Here is a 15,458-nt window from a genome sequence, read left to right as displayed (position 1 = left end):
GTCCGAGCTACTCAGGAGGCTGAGGCAGGAGATTTACTTGAACCTGGGAGATGGAGGATGTGGTGAGTCAAGATCGCACCACTGCACTCCAGCCTGAATGCAACAAAGAGAGATGCCGTCTCAAAAAATAAATAAATAAATAAAGTACATAGTACCAACTTTTACATTTTTAAAAAGTTTTTTATTTTTAAGTTTTTGTAGAGCTGAGGTCTCACCATGTTGCCCTGGCTGCTCTTGAACTCCTGGCCTCAAGCCAATCCTTCCTCCTTGGCCTCCCAAAGTGATGAGATTACAGGCCACGATTTTAAGTTAAAGGCAGGTTTTAAGAGGTGGAGTCAGAGTTGAACTCTGGCCTCGGATGCCAGATCTGCAGTTCACATGTGCACTGTGACCCAGATGGCCTTCACTGTGCTCCCCACCTCTTCTGCGAGGCGCAGGGCAGGTTTCCACCTGAGGACGTGAGGATCCTGGGACGACTCCCTTGGTCTCTTCTGGGGTTCACAAAAACTGGGGGGCCCGGGTGCGAGGAAGAGGGTCAGCGTTCTCAACGGTCAGGCTCCAGGCGCAGCGACAGGACGCCGAGGACGCGCTGGAACTTCTCAAAGCGTTCAGCGCGCGGAGCTCCCGCGCCCCGGCTACCCCAGAGCAGCCTCCGCAGGAAGCGGGTAGTCAGGGCCTCGCTCAGCTCTGGGTTAGGCCGGAATCCTGGAAGCAAAGTCAGGTGGGCTGGGGGCGGTTGCAGACGCCCGCCACGCCCCTCTCCCGCCAACCCCATCTCGCACCTGCCTTTCCCCTGAGGACTTTGACCCAACGCGGGCCCGGGAGGATCTTGCCCCACCTGTGGGATGACTGGGCGGGGTCAGAGGGGAGTGGGCTCCCAGGTCTCTGCAGGAATGGGGGTGGGGGGCGCCTGAGGGACTCTACCAGTGTGCAAGGGGATGGCCTGTTCCAGGTGCCAGATCCTGGGGGTCCAGCATTAGGGGTTGTGCCTGGAGGTGGGCTCCCCCAGGCGCGGGATCCCAGGTTGCCCGGGGAGGTGGGGGATCTCGTCGGCTGGGCTACCCTAGGATAGGAGGGAGGAGTCGTTTTGGAGGGAGCAGGGCTTACTTGGGGATCTAAATCTCTGGGGGCGTGGTCGTCCTAGGTGGGAAGGGGGAGTGGGGACCAGCGGAGGTGGCGCGGGGCAGGACAGCCCGTTTTGAGGTGGAGGGCCCTGTTCTATCAATACCGCTGGATGCAGCGTTTGCTTGGGGGGAGAACCTTCCTGGGGTGGAGCCGCCCCAGTTTGGGTGGGGCTCTGGGAGGAGTGGCGAGAGGCTCCCCTCCTGGGACGGGTTGGGTTGGGGGGGTCCAGTTAGAGCTTGCGGGGTGCTCTGAAGTCTGCAGTCCAACGCAGACGGGACGCTCACCTCGCAGACGCTGGGCCGCCACCTTGCGGAATTTGGGTGCGAGCCGGGCCATCTGACGCGCCCCATGCAGGGTGCGCAGCAGCCGCTCACCGCTCTCCTCCAGCGGCCCCGCGACTTCCTCGACGCCCTCCAGCAGGCGCACCACGGGTGCCACGTGCGGCAGCGCCACCTCGCCGGGGTCGCAGGGTCCTGCGAAGGGGGAGAGTCTGATCTGGGTTTGGGGCTGTAGATGGGGCTTAGGGCGGAGATGGAACCTTGGATACATGCAGGCGCGGGGCTTAGGGCTGAGCGACAGCGGGGTCTCTGGAGAGGGGCCACTACCACAGGCCTTGGATGGAGGGCGGGGTCTATGGCGAGGGGGCGGGGCCTAGGAACAAGTCTCGTGTGGAGGGCGGGGCCTATGGTGAGGGGCGGGGCCTAGGAACAAGTCTCGTGTGAAGGGCGGGATCCAGAGAAAAGAGCACGGGGGAGCCTAGATTAAGATTCCTGTTAAATTTGGTCTGGGACCCGGAAGATGCCATGCCCCAGACCTTCACTCACCAGCGCCCTCATCCAGAGCCCGCATCAGCGGCTTCAGCTCCTGCTCAAAGGCCAGCGCAGCCTCCGTGTGGCTCCTTCGAAGGTGGCGCCACGTGTGCTCCAACCGGGACACCTGGGAGAACAGACCTGCGCATGCCTACTCTCCCGTCTTCCCAGTCACCCGCACTCCACCTTCCTCCAGTCCCTGCTCCCCACGCACCTGGGGCATGAGCAGGGCGCCCATGACCGCAGCCAGCCCGGGCAGGTCCCCCGCCGCCCCTGGCCGCAGCGCCAGCGCCAGCTCTACCAGGCCCCTCAGTGCGGCTGCGCGCTCCTCCAGCGGCCCCGAGCAGCCCAGCACCGCCAGCGCCCCAGCCAGCGCCAGTGTTTCATGCCTGCAGAGGTGGAGGGGAAGGGTCTGGGGGCAGTGGGGCGGTTTGTAATGCAGGGGTGAGGGGGGACAGGAGGTGGGATTGCGCATCTTCCTTCTTCCTTGGGGAGCCATCAATGGAGAGCTGTTTGGAGACCCTGGAAAGTGGGGGGGGGGGGGGGGAATTGGCCTCCCCCAACCAAGATTCTAAGTGGCTGGCTCACCTCTCCAGCAGTTCCAACCTCAAGCGATGTCCATGGGGAAGAGTGAGCAGCTCCAGGCCAGATGAGACCCCCATGTTGCCCCGCTGATTCCTGGTCACTCCCAGGAGGCCTGTGGCCTGCAGAAAGGAACGGGGAAGTCAGGTGAAGAGTGATCATGTAGGTGTGGCTGGGTCTTGCCCTGGGCCTAGGGAGGAGCATTCTGGCAGGTGACCCACCTGGCAGTCTACCAATAACAGGTGAAGGGCAGTGCTCCCAGGATGGTGCTCCAGGAACAGGCCACGGAGAGTATGCAGGACTTGGGGTTCCAGGGGCCGATTCTGGGGGCCCAGCAGGCAGGAGGGGGCGTCAGGGGGGCAGAAAGCAATCTCAGTCTGTGGTCTTGTAAAGCATCTGTTCTCTTCCTCCTCGTCTTCCTCGGCCTCCCACCATGGCGCCTCTGGCTCTCGGCAGCTTTGGCTCAGGGATGTTCCCTGGACACGGGGCACTAGCTCGCAGTATGTTGGGGGGCGTTCAGGGACATCAGGCAGTTCGAGGGAGGGTGTCCGGGGGGGCTTCGTTGGTGCCTTGGCTTGAAGCTGCCCATCGGAACCCCTGAGACTGTTGGCAATAGTTCCCAGGGAAGCAGGGGCCTTCAGCAACACGGGCTCACTGCCCGATCGGGGCAAGGCAGATACGGGCATGGTGGAGGCTCCTGGAGGTCATACAAGAGGGGTCAATGGAAATATACAGAGAAGACTGCTGAATGGGCAGGGGTGTAGGCTTCATGGGCCACCATCCACCTGATCCATCCACTCATTCCAGTAATGGCGTATCCCAGCCTAGCGGGGTACAGTTTTGAATTTTAAAAGTCTCCACAGTAGAAATGCCATGTGCTTACACATGGTTGGAAAACACTGACATCTCTATAGTTTTGTAAATTCTTTTCTAAAATTTTTATTTTAATTTATAGAGATGGGATCTCACTGTGTTGCCCAGGCTGGTCTGGAATTCCTAGTCTCAAGCATTCCTCCCTCCTTGGCCTCCCAAACTGCTGGGATCACAGGTGTAAGCCACCTTGCCTGACCTTATGAATTCTGAATAATACATTTTAAATTTGAATTCTTTGTTTTTGCCCCTCCGACTGCAAGATAGCAAGCAGTGACCCAATGCAATTAAATTAAAAAAAAAAAAAAAAAAAAGAGCTGGGCATGGTGGCTCACACCTGTAATCCTAGCACTTTGGGAGGCTGAGGTGGGTGGATCACCTGAGGTCAGGAGTTCAAAACTTGCCTGGCCAACATGGTGAAACCCAATCTTTAAAAAAGAAAGAAAGAAAAAAAAAAAAGGCCAGTCATGGTGGCTGATGCCTATAATTTCTGCATTTTGAGAGACCAAGGTGAGAGAATTGCTTGAGGCTAGGGATTCCAGAGCAACCTGGGCAACATAACAAGATCTTGTCTCTACAGAAAGTTAGAAAATTAGCTGGGCGTGGTGGCGTGCACCTGTAGTCTCAGCTACTTGGGAGGCTGAGGTGAGAGGATCACTTGAGCCTGAGGCTGCAGTGATTGCACCACTGCACCCCAACCTGGATGACGGAGTGAGATCCTATCTCAGAAAAAACTATTTATATCTATCTATAACTATGTATGGATATCTATATATTTATACAGAGATATATATTATATAAATATATATTTAAATTATGTTATTAAATGTTTAATGCTGCCATATATAATTACATTTAATATAAGATAGATAATAATTTAACTTTTGTGATAATATATATATTTCTCTCCACAGATATATCTCTATAAAATATATAATTAATATAGATATATATAGAGAGAGACAGAGAAAGAGTATTCAAAATGGACAAAAGTAGCCGGGTGAGGTGGCTCACGCCTGTAATTCCAGTACTTTGGGAGGCTGAGGTGGGCAGGTCACAGGGTCGGGAGTTCAAGACCAGCCTGGCTAACATGTTGAAACCTTGTCTCATCTATACTAAAAATACAAAAATCAGCCAGGCATGGTGGCAGGTGCCTGTAATCCCAGCTACTTAAGAAGCTGAGGCAGGAGGATTACTTGAACCCGGGAGAGGGAGGTTGCAGTGACCCAAGACTGCATCATTGCATTCCAGCCTGGGTGACAGAGTGACACTCTGTCTCAAAAAAACAAAACAAAACAAAACAAAATTCACAAAACTATGTATGGTATGACACTCATATAAGTGTTAGAGAAACTAAGCTTATTAAACATTCTTTTATTTTCTTCTTTAAAAAACCCCACGATCCATGTTTAGAACATGCAGCTTTGTTACACAGGCATACGTGTGCCATGGTGGTTTGCTCTGTGTTCCCTCCCCTCACCCTAAACTTTCAAATGATGTCTTTTCTAAGTTGGTGGCATGTTGATCTCCCGGACTATTAGTACTTAAAGCTGCATCAAGATTTTTGGGAGACTGTACTTACCACACCCTTGAATAGGCTCTTTTCTAGGAATTTCCAACCATCTCACAGTTCCCGGCTCCAAAGTGCTCACAGTAGCTGAAAAACCCTCACAATCTGAGCCCCAAGGTCTCTCTGACTCTCCCCTCATTCTCACTGCTTCAGCTACACTTGACTTTCTCTTCTTTCTTTTTTTGTTTTTTGTTTTTTTTTTTTTTTTTTAAATTTGAGACAGGGTCTCACTCTGTGGCCCAGGCCGGAGTGCAATGGTGCGATCATGGCTCACTGCAGCCTTGACTTCCTGGGCTCAAGGAATCCTCCTGCTTCAACTTCCCAAGTAACTAGAACCACAGGTGCGCAATACCTCGCCCAGCTACTCACTCATTGTTTTGGTTGAATGAACAGTTTAAATTCTTGTTCTGACCCCAGAGCCTTTGCACCGACTCTTCGTTCTGCCTGCCTATCCCTCCAGTTATCCACCTTCAACCCTTACTCATTTCCTTCACATTTATTTTCTCTTTTCTGCAGTGGAACCTTTCCTGACTATTTAAAATTGCAGTATCCATCTCCATCCTTATACTCCCTATATCCCTTACTCTATTTTTTTGGTTTTTGGGTTTTTGAGACAGTCTCACTCTGTCACCCAGGATGGAGTGCAGTGGCGTGATCTTGGCTCACTGCAACCTCCACCTCCTGGGTTCAAGTGATTCTCCTTCCTCAGCCTCCCAAGTAGCTGGGATTCTAGGTGCGTGTCACCACCCCTGACTTATTTTTGTATTATTATTATTAGTAGTAGTAGAGATGGGGTTTCACCGTGTTGACCAGGCTGGTCTTGAACTCCTGACCTCGAGTGATCCACCCACTGTGGCCTCCCAAAGTGCTGGTATTACAGACCTGAGCCACCTCGTCCTACCCTTACTCTGTGTGTATGTATGTTTGTGTGTGTGTGTTGAGTTTTTGAGACAGAATCTTGCTCTATTGTCCAGGTTGGAAGGCGGTGGCATGATGTCGGCTCACTGCAACCTCTGCCTCTTGGGTTCAATCGATTCTCCTGCCTCAGCCTCCCGAGTACCTGGGATTACAGGTATATGCCACCATGTCCAGCTAATTTTGTGTTTTTGGTGGAGACGGGGTTTCATCATGTTGGCCAGGCTGGTCTCGAACTCCTAACCTCACGTGACTGCTGAGATTACAGGTGTGGCCAACCACTGTACGGCAAGTGATCCACTGGCCTCAGCCTCCCAAAGTGCTGAGATCACAGGCATGAGCCACCGTGCTCAGCCTCGTAAACACATATTTTAAGCACACACAAAGTCCCTGTGTGTTTTAAGTCACCATGATTGTCCTCGTTTTCCAAAGGAGGAAATTGAGACTCCGTCAGGTGCGGTGGCTTACGCCTGTAATCCCAGAACTTTCGGAGCCCCAGGTGGGTGAATCATCTGAGGTCAGGAGTTCCAGACCATCCTGACCAACATAGAGAAACCCTGTCTCTACTAAAAATACAAAATTAGACAGGCATGCTGGTGCATGTCTGTAATCCCAGCTACTGGGGAGGTTGAGTCCAGAGAATCGCTTGAACTTGGGAGGCGGAAGTTGCGGTAAGCCAAGATCACGCCATTGCACTCCAGCCTGGGCAGCAAGAGTGAAACTCCGTCTCAAAAAACAAAACAAAACAAAACAAAAAATGAAAGAAAAAAAGAAATTGAGGCTCCAAGAGGTTTCTGCACCTGCCCAAGATCTCTGAGGCGGTGAATGGCAGAGCAATCCCTGAGCTTCGGCTGTGCTGGTAGACACTCACCCATCCCAGAGGGGTCTTCTCTTGACTGCCCCATGTGTGCCAAATCTGCAGGCTGACTGCTGCTCCACTTCCTCACCCTGGGGGACAGAAGTGGGAGAGACCTGTAGTCCCCACCTAAGCAGAGAGTCCCTCACAAATACCTGGAAAATCCTGTGTCCAGTTACTCTGAACCAGTGAGTCTCAACCAACCAAGGTGATCTACGTCGAGGGGACTCTTAGCAACATGTGGAGACATCTTTAGTTGTCACGACTAGCAGCATCTAGTTGGATGGAGCTCAGGAATGCTGCTAAACATCCTACCATGCACAGGACAGCTCCACCTCCTCCCCAACTAAGAATGTTTGGGCCTCAAAAGTCAACCATGGCCGGGCTTGGTTGGCCACACCTGTAATCCCAGCACTATGGGAGGCTGAGGCAGGCAGTCACTTGAGGTCAGGAGTTCGAGACCAGCCAGGCCAACATGGGGAAACCCTGTCTCTACTAAAAATGCAAAAAATTAGCTGGGCCTGGTGGCTCATGCCTGTACTCTCAGCACTTTGGAAGACAGAGGTGGGTGGATCACTTGAGGTCAGGAGTTTGAGACCAGCCTGGCCAACAGGGTGAAACCCCATCTCTACTGCCGGGCATGGTGGCAGGTACCTGTAATCTCAGCTACTCCAGAAGCTGAGACAGGAGAATCACTTGAACCTGGGAGGTGCAGGTTGCAGTGAACTGAGATAGTGCCATTGCACTCCAGCCTGGGTGACAGAGTAAGACTTCGAGTCAAGAAAAAAGATGAAAATAAGGCTAGGCACAGTGGCTCATGCCTGTAATCCCAAAACTTTGGGAGGCCGAGGTGAATGGATCGTCTGAGGTCAGGAGTTCACGGCCAGCCTGACCAACATGGAGAAACCCTGTCTCTACTAAAAATACAAAATCAGCCAGGTGTGGTAGTACATGCCTGTAATCCCAGCTACTCGGGAGGCTGAGGCAGGAGAATCACTTGAACCCAGGAGGTAGAGGTTGCAGTGAGCCGAGATCATGCCATCGCATTCCAGCCTGGGCGACAAAGCGAAATTCCACCTCAAAACAAAAAACAAAAACAAGAAAAAAAAAAATTAGCTGTGTGCGGTGGTGCATGCCTGTAATCCCAGCTACTTGGGAGGCTGAGGCAGGAGAATTGCTTGAACCTGAGAGGTGGAGGTTGCAGTGAGCTGAGACTGCCGTTGCATTCCAGCCTGGGCAAGAAAGTGAGACTCAGTCTTGAAAAAAAAGTCAACCATTGAGTTGGGAAACCCTGGCAGTGTTGGGTATTCTCCAGGAGATAGGGAGGCTGTGAGTACCTGAGCGGCTCTGTCCAGGCTGGGCCATCCATCAGGGTGTCCTCACTAAAGCTGCGTCGCAGAGGCCCCGGCCGAGTCACGGGCCTGGAGACCACAGCCCCTGTGGCCTGGGACAGTGGGCGCCTGCCTGTCAGGTAACTGTGAACCAGAGCGGGCATGCTAGGGAATTGCTCATCCTCGAGTTGAAAGAGGGCTGTGGGTCGGCCTGGCCGTGGACGCAGAGCCACACGGAACACCTCGAAATGGAGGGCTGAGCCCTGCCAGCGGCAGGAAATCACGGGGTGGCCCTCACGGGACCCAGAGGCACGAACCAGGAAGTCGCCATCTTGCTGAAGAAGAGCTTCAGCTTTCTGTAGATGGAGGACAAGGGGCAGGGGAATTAGGTATGAGCCCAGAGCAGTGGTTAATGGTGGCTCCTTCCACCATCACCCCCACCACCCAAGAAAAGCTACCCCAGTGAAACTTCTGGAGCAGGCAGAGACTGGGAAGCTTCACATTAAGCCCTGTTGCCGTTTCTCCTGGCACCTATGTGGACTGCATTTCCTGGGCTCCCTTGCAGCTAGGGTTGTCATGTGATGAGAACTGGCCAATGGGATGTGGGTTAGAAGGGCTATGGGAAATGTCCAGACCTGGCCCATAAAACCCTGCTGTACAGTCTTACAGTTTCTGTCCCCTGTCTGTCAGCTGGTATCCCCAAAGGCCTGAGGGATGACAGAGCAACAAGATGGACTTGGCTCCTGACTGATTTATGGAGATTTGTATCTCCTCTCCTCAACCACCTTGGACTATCACATTAACATGCTGACTATCACATTAACATGTGTTTTGCTGGTGATATCTTGGGAATGTTTGTTACAGCGGACGCTGATAGATGCAGCATCAAATTTGGTGAATGGACTGGGCTTACTATGCAAATTTGGCTTCAAGAGAAGCCATTCGCTGGATGCTTCCAGATGGGGCCCCTTCTTCTTTTTTTTTTTTTTAAATTTTTTCGGCCAGGTGCGGTGGCTCAAGCCTGTAATCCCAGCACTTTGGGAGGCCGAGGCGGGTGGATCACGAGGTCAAGAGATTGAGACCATCCTGGTCAACATAGTGAAACCCCGTCTCTACTAAAAATACTAAAAATTAGCTGGGCATGGTGGCGTGTGCCTGTAATCCCAGCCACTCAGGAGGCTGAGGCAGGAGAATTGCCTGAATCCAGGAGGCGGAGGTTGCGGTGAGCCGAGATCGCGCCATTGCACTCCAGCCTGGGTAACAAGAGCGAAACTCTGTCTCAAAAAAAAAAAAAAAAAAAAATTTTTCACCTTACAAATCTGAAAAACTTTTTTTTTTTTTTTTTTTTTTTTTTTAAGATGGATTATCTGTCGCCAGACTGGAGAGCAGTGGTGCGATCTTGGCTCACGCAACCTCAGCCTCCTGGTTCTAAGCTGTTCTCCTGCCTCAGCCTCCCGAGTAGCTGGAACTACAGGTATCTGCCAACATGCCTGGCTAATTTTTGTATTTTTAGTAGAGACGGGGTTTCACCATGTTGGCCAGGATGGTCTCGATCTCTTGACCTTGTGATCCAGCCACCTTGGCCTCCCAAAGTGCTGGGATTATAAGCATGAGGCACTGCACCCAGCCCAGGGCCCCTTCTTTTATAAACATTTGTAAGCAGTCTTACGCCAGCTGTGGTGGCTGGCATCAAAATACGGTAGGAAGGGCAGGACACAGCAGCTCACGCCTGTAATCCCAGCACTTTGGGAGGCTGAGGTGGGCAGATCGCTTGAGGTCAGGAGTTTGAGACAAGCCTGGGCAACATGGCAAAACTCTGTCTCTACCAAAAAATATAAAAATTAGCTGGGCGTAGTGGTGTGCACCTGTAGTCCCAGCTACTCGGGAGGCTGAGGTGGGAGAATGGGAGAATCACTTGAACTCAGGAGGCAGAGGTTGCAGTGAGCTGAGATCGTGCCATTGCACTCTAGCATGGCCAGGACCCCAGAGAGAGGCAAAGTAGAGCTAAAGGTGGGGTCTGGGGACTGAATAATAGATGTAGCAGACACACCTGTAGCCCTAACTGTATGTCAACCACTGCTTTAAATGTAAAGGGCATTAACTCCTGTAATCCCTGTAACAAGGCTAAATGGCAGGTAGTATTATCCCCATTTAATTTTTGGCCTTTTTTTTTTTTTTTTTTTTTGAGTCAAGGTCTCTCTTGGCTGCCCAGGCTGAGTGCAGTGGAGCAACCATGGCTCACCACAGCCTTAACCTTCTGGGCTCAAGCCATCTTCCCATCTCAGCCTCCTGAGTAGTCAGGACAACAGGTACATGCCACCCATACCTGGCTAATTTTTTTTTTTTTTTTAGAGACAGAGTTCCGCTATGTTGCCCAAACTGGTTTGGAACTCCTGGCCTCAAGTGATCCTCCTGCCTCAGCCTCCCAAAGTGCTGGGATTACAGGCATGAGCCAACATGCCTGGCTTGCTATCCTCATTTTAAAGGTGGGGAGACTGAGGCCCAGAAAGGTCAAATACCCTGACCAAGGTCACACACAATATAAGTTGTAGGGTTTGGATTTGAACTTAGGATGTCTGGGCCAAGATTATGGGATTTAAAACTATTAAGCTGTACTGCCTCTTGTCATTTCATTAGATGCTCAGGGTCCCAAAATTTTGGAGGGTAACAATGGAGTTGCAGATGGGGGTGGGAGACTCAGATTTATTTGTTTGTTTGGCTGGAGTGCAGTGGCACAATTTTGGCTCACTACAACCTCCACCTCCTTGGGTTCAAGCGATTCTCCTGCCTCAGCTTGGACTACAAGTGTATACAATCACACCCAGCTACTTTTTGTATTTTTAGTAGAGATGGGGTTTCACCATGTTGGACAGGCTGGTCTTGAACTCTTGACTTCAAGTGATCTGCTTGCCTTGGCCTCTCAAAGTGTTGGGATTACAGGCGTGAACCACTATGCCTGGCTTGGGAGCCTCAGATTTAGAGGGAAATACCAGGAGGGAGATGGAGTCCAGAGGGAGAGACAGACAGAGCCAGGAGTAGTTTGGGGGACACCAGGACTCTCCTCAATCTCCGTCACCAATCTCAATATCATCCTGAAGAAAGTGATCACTTAAATATAGTGACAGTCCCCAGCCAGCCAACCTTCTAGACAGCTCTCTGCCACCTGTCCCAGTAGACCTTGGCCCTAAGTCCCTCATCCAGGGACCAAGGAGTCCCTGGAAAGTCAAGGGTGTGAGAGGCTTCCCACCAGACGGTGCTGAGGCCCTGCTGTGGGCAGTACCTGGCGGGATAGGGGGCCGTGGTACCAGGGTTGGCCAGCAAGGTCCTCTCCATCCTGTGGCACCTGCATGGAGCTCTTGGGGACAGCGGGTGCTGGGGCTGATGGGGCTGAGCTCTGCACTTTCAACAGGCCTCAGTCTTCCACATCTGTAAAATGGGAATAGTTAGCCTGGCTTCTCGAGTGTCTGGGTCAGCTCCTTCCATCCTCTTATTAATTTTGGAGATAGCTCCATCAAATCTTTTTTTTTTTTTTTCCTTTGAGACAAGAGTCTCGCTCTGTTGCCCAGGCTGGAGTACAATAGCATGATCCCAGCTCGCTGCAATGCCCACCTCCTAGGTTCAAGTGATTCTCCTGCGTCAGCCTCCCAAATTGCTAGGATTACAGATGTGTACCACCATACCCAGCTAATTTTTTTTTTGTATTTTTAGCAGAGAGGGTTTCACCATGTTGGCCAGGCTAGTCTTGAACTCCTGACCTCATGATCCACCCACCTCCGCCTCCCAAAGTGCTAGGATTACAGGCATAAGCCACCACACCCAGCTTTTTATTTTTTATTTATTGAGACAGAGTCTTGCCCTGTCGCCCAGGCTGGAGTGCAGTGGTGTGATCTCAGCTCACTGCAACCTCTGCCTCCTGAGTTCAAGCAATTCTCGTAACTCAGCCTCCTGAGTAACTGGAACTACATGAGTGTGCCACCATGCCCGTGTATGGCTAATAATTTAAAAAGCATTTTTAGTAGGGTTGGGGTTTCACTATGTTGGCCAGGCTGGTCTTGAACCCCTTACCTCATGTGATCCGCCCGCCTCAGCCTCCCAAAGCACTACGATTACAAGTATGAGCCACTGTGCCTGGCTGTGGCTAATTTTTATGTGTGTGTGTGTGTGTTTGTGTGTTATCCAGACTGGGTGAACATTTATGATCATGTAGCCAGGGAAGGTCTCATTGAGTAAAGTCTGGAAGAGTTTTGGGGGAATGTGCCAGGTGACTCTGCGTGAAAAAACATTCCAGTCAGGGGGAATTTAGCTTACAAACATCCACAACTTCTCGGCAACCTATTTGCACACTCAGAGGTTCTCAGGATAGGTGCAAATCTAACCCCTACTTTTTGCTTTAGAATGCAATGCCAGAAGCCAGGTACAGTGGTTCATGCCTGTAATCCCAGCACTTTGGGAGGCAGAGGTGGGCGGATCACCTGAGGCCAGGAGTTTGAGACCACCCTGGCCAACATGGTGAAACCCCGTCTCTACCAAAAATACAAAAATTAGCTGGGCATGGTGGTGTGTGCTAGTAGTCCTAGTAGTCCCAGCTGGAGTGCAGTGGCGTGATCTCGGCTCACTGCAACCTCTGTCTCCAGGGTTCAAGTGATTCTCCTGCCTCAGCCTCCCAAGCTGAGATTACAGGCATGTGCCACCACGCCCAGCTAATTTTTGTGTTTTTAGTAGAGACGGAGTTTCACCATGTTGGCCAGGCTGGTCTCAAACTCCTGACCTCAGGTGATCCACCTGCCTCCGCCTCCCAAAGTTCTGGGATTACAGGCGTGAGCCACCGTGCCCAGCCTGGGGTTAAGATTTTTAAAAGGTCACATTCTGTAGTAAGGACAGCAAACAGCAATGTTGCCTTTGCAGATCCTTCTATTTTGGAGCCCATACATTTGGTTATCACGGTGATCAATCTTAGACCTCAGACGGTTTGGTAGTTTCCTGATAAGCTCACAGGCCTCAGGGCCAGTGTGTCTCAGGTGTCTGGTGGGGGAGATTTCTCTGGATGGCCAGGAAGATCATCTGTTTCTTAACTCTCCTAAAGGCTCTCCCTGCAGCCACGTCTTCCGGGTCTGGTAGGGTCCTTGGAGAAATTCCTGCCTCCTGAGTCAGCAGGCTGCGGGCCGGAAAGGGGCAGGAAGTTCCCAGACCAGCCCTAGGCGATTTTAGGGGAGGATCGCTGGGCCGGGAGCCCGCAGCTGGCGGGGCGCTGCATACCTGAAGCCAGGTGTGTCTTTGGAATGCCTGTGCACTTCCTGTTTGTCAACTAAACCAGGCCTAGCTGTGGCCTTAGAGTCTCCCAACCCCAATTTCCTGTCTGTGTCTCTGTTAGTGAGAGTGAAGTTGAGTCCATGGCAAGGCTCTGGTTAGTCTGGGGACACAGAGTGGCCATAGGTCAGCCAAAGGCCAACTAAGTCACCCTCCTGACTCTGAGTCCTTTTGGGTATTTTTTTTTTTTTTTTTTTTTTTTGAGATGGAGTTTCTTGTTGCCCAGGCTGGAGTGCAATGGCATAATCTCGGCTCGCCTCAACCTCCGCCTCCTGGGTTCAAGCAGTTCTCCTGCCTCAGGCTCGCTAATTTTGTATTTTAGTAGAGACAGGGTTTCTCCATGTTGGTCATGCTGGTCTAGAACTCCCGACCTCAGGTGATCCGCCCGCCTAGGCCTTCCAAAGTGCTGGATTACAGGCGTGAGCCACCGTGCCCAGCCAAGGGATAATTTATTCGGGAACAGAAGAGAAGAAGGGGGTATAATCAGGAAAAGAGGTTGGACCAAGCATGGGGAAAGGGAAGAGGGAATTATTCATGTTCCAGTAGGATCATAAACGTGTACACGTGTGGGGAGGGCCGTGGAGGGTGGGAACCACCAGCACAGACAACATGGACACAGAGGCATGCAGGACTTGCTTCTGACATTGGACAAACACTGACGGAGCACTGGTTCTAGACCCTGGAGATACAGGGAGTGAGGAGATTAAAGCCCTGCGCTGCCCTGCCCTCAAGTGCTTGCGGTTGGCTGGGTGAAACGGACAGCAAAGGAGCACGAGATGAATGCAGAAGACCATTTCTAAGAGTTGACCACGAAAGTGATAAGGAGATGTGATAGAGGAGGCTGGACACGGCAGCCTCTCCTATAAAGTGACATTGAAGCAGAGACCTCAGTACAGAAGGAGGCAGTTAGGCAAAGAATTGGAGGAGTCGCCCGGGTGAGGGGTACTGTAAGTGCAAAGGCCTGGAGGTGAGATGGACTTGCTTTTTATATTTTACATCATCAAGGCGGCTGGTGTGGCTGGAATACAATGAATAAGGAGCAGACAGGAGGGCTTCGAGGTTAGAGAGACCAGGAGGAGAGACCGGGCAGAAACTGGTGGATTTTGGATTTTAATCTCTAGGGGATGGGACGCGAGCCGTGGCAGGGTTGTAAGTGAAGGAGGGGACGGATCTGATTTGCGGTTTAAAAGGATCACTCAGGCAAAAATGGGAACAATGGCTTTCTGTGCTGCACAGGAAATACAGAGGGGCACGCCCAGGTGAGCCGGGTACGCCGACACGCGTGACGCACAGCGACCCAGTCACTCGCAAGGCGATCTCTTCTACCCCAAATCCTCCCTGCGAGCCGGCGGCCCCACTTGGAAAGAGAGGACTCCCCACCCGGATAATCCTGGTTCTAGATCTGCCTTGGGGTTCCACTCACCTGGGCAGGACCCGCGGGGCTCCCACGAGGCTGGGACCAAGCGGAAGCTGAGCCTCTGCGGCTCCAGGCTGCTGTCACCACCCGGCCCTCCACCCTTGCCACCGCCCCAGCACCCCTAGACCGCACCTAGTGGGAACCCAGCCCGGTTACCTGATCGCGCCTCCTGCAGACCCCGCCCCCTGCAGGCCCCGCCTCAAACTAACTTCCCAGGCCCTCGCTCCGCCCCCTCAGAGCAGTTCTTGGCGACTAGCCACGCCCCCTTTGCAACGCCCCGCTTTCCCCATAGACCTCGCCCACTAGGGGAGCACCGCGCAACCTTTCTTGCCAATGGCCCCGCCCCTTGCCCATGGCCGTGCCCGCCACAGAATGACCATGCCCCGCCCACCACAACCACCTCCTTCTTAGCCCCGCCCCTTAGGGAAATAGAGCAAATTTCACCCCAACGTTCCCGCCCCTAAGAACCCGGCCCCTCCCTTCCATCCCGGCGGCCCCAAGCGCCCCTGGCCTTTTTTGGTACCAGGGCTGGGTAGGGTGGGGTGTCTCTCCCCCCGCCAAGGCTCCGGATCGGGGCGGGGCAACTCCCTCCTGCTCTCAGGCCAGGCTGGGGCAGGTGCGGCAGCCGTTACGTAAGAGGGGTGAGCTTCCTCCAGACCGCCCTCCTGGATTTTCC

The 15,458-nt window shown here is 52.6% G+C and overlaps 1 protein-coding gene across 4 annotated transcripts; it reads right to left on the bottom strand.

Moving 5' to 3' along the window:
* Nucleotides 1-151: 151 nt before the first annotated feature.
* Nucleotides 152-14,934, bottom strand: SH2D3A (SH2 domain containing 3A). 4 transcript variants are annotated; one of them, XM_074384733.1, is made up of 11 exons: nt 14,789-14,934; nt 11,339-11,484; nt 8,065-8,414; nt 6,743-6,819; nt 2,738-3,213; nt 2,523-2,638; nt 2,149-2,323; nt 1,950-2,061; nt 1,410-1,598; nt 925-1,058; nt 598-705 (listed from the first exon to the last, which is right to left on the bottom strand). In XM_074384733.1, exons 2-11 carry the CDS (start codon nt 11,405-11,407, stop codon nt 682-684), a joined length of 1,722 nt encoding a protein of 573 aa, XP_074240834.1. In that variant the 5' UTR covers nt 11,408-11,484; nt 14,789-14,934; the 3' UTR covers nt 598-681. The 4 variants fall into 4 exon arrangements, with proteins under 4 accessions (XP_003938915.1, XP_039321982.1, XP_074240834.1 ...); XM_003938866.4 differs by lacking the exon at nt 925-1,058 and having other exon boundaries at nt 152-705; XM_039466047.2 differs by lacking the exon at nt 598-705 and having other exon boundaries at nt 942-1,063.
* Between the last annotated feature and the right edge of the window lie 524 nt (nt 14,935-15,458).

Source organism: Saimiri boliviensis, chromosome 14, assembly GCF_048565385.1.
Source record: "Saimiri boliviensis isolate mSaiBol1 chromosome 14, mSaiBol1.pri, whole genome shotgun sequence".
NCBI classification, from domain to species: Eukaryota; Metazoa; Chordata; class Mammalia; order Primates; family Cebidae; genus Saimiri; species Saimiri boliviensis.
The sequence above is the reverse complement of the archived record's forward strand: the minus strand, read 5'-3'. Positions and strand labels throughout refer to the sequence as shown.

Bases quoted from the DNA above. Each gene is read 5' to 3' on its own strand.
- SH2D3A (XM_003938866.4), bottom strand. From the start codon at position 11,407: ATGCAGGTGCCACAGGATGGAGAGGACCTTGCTGGCCAACCCTGGTAC. The intron at 8,415-11,338 runs GTACTGCCCACA...CTCCATCTACAG, and splicing joins ACGGCCCCCTATCCCGCCAG to AAAGCTGAAGCTCTTCTTCA. The intron at 1,599-1,949 runs GTGAGTGAAGGT...CCCCCTTCGCAG, and splicing joins GGCTCTGGATGAGGGCGCTG to GACCCTGCGACCCCGGCGAG.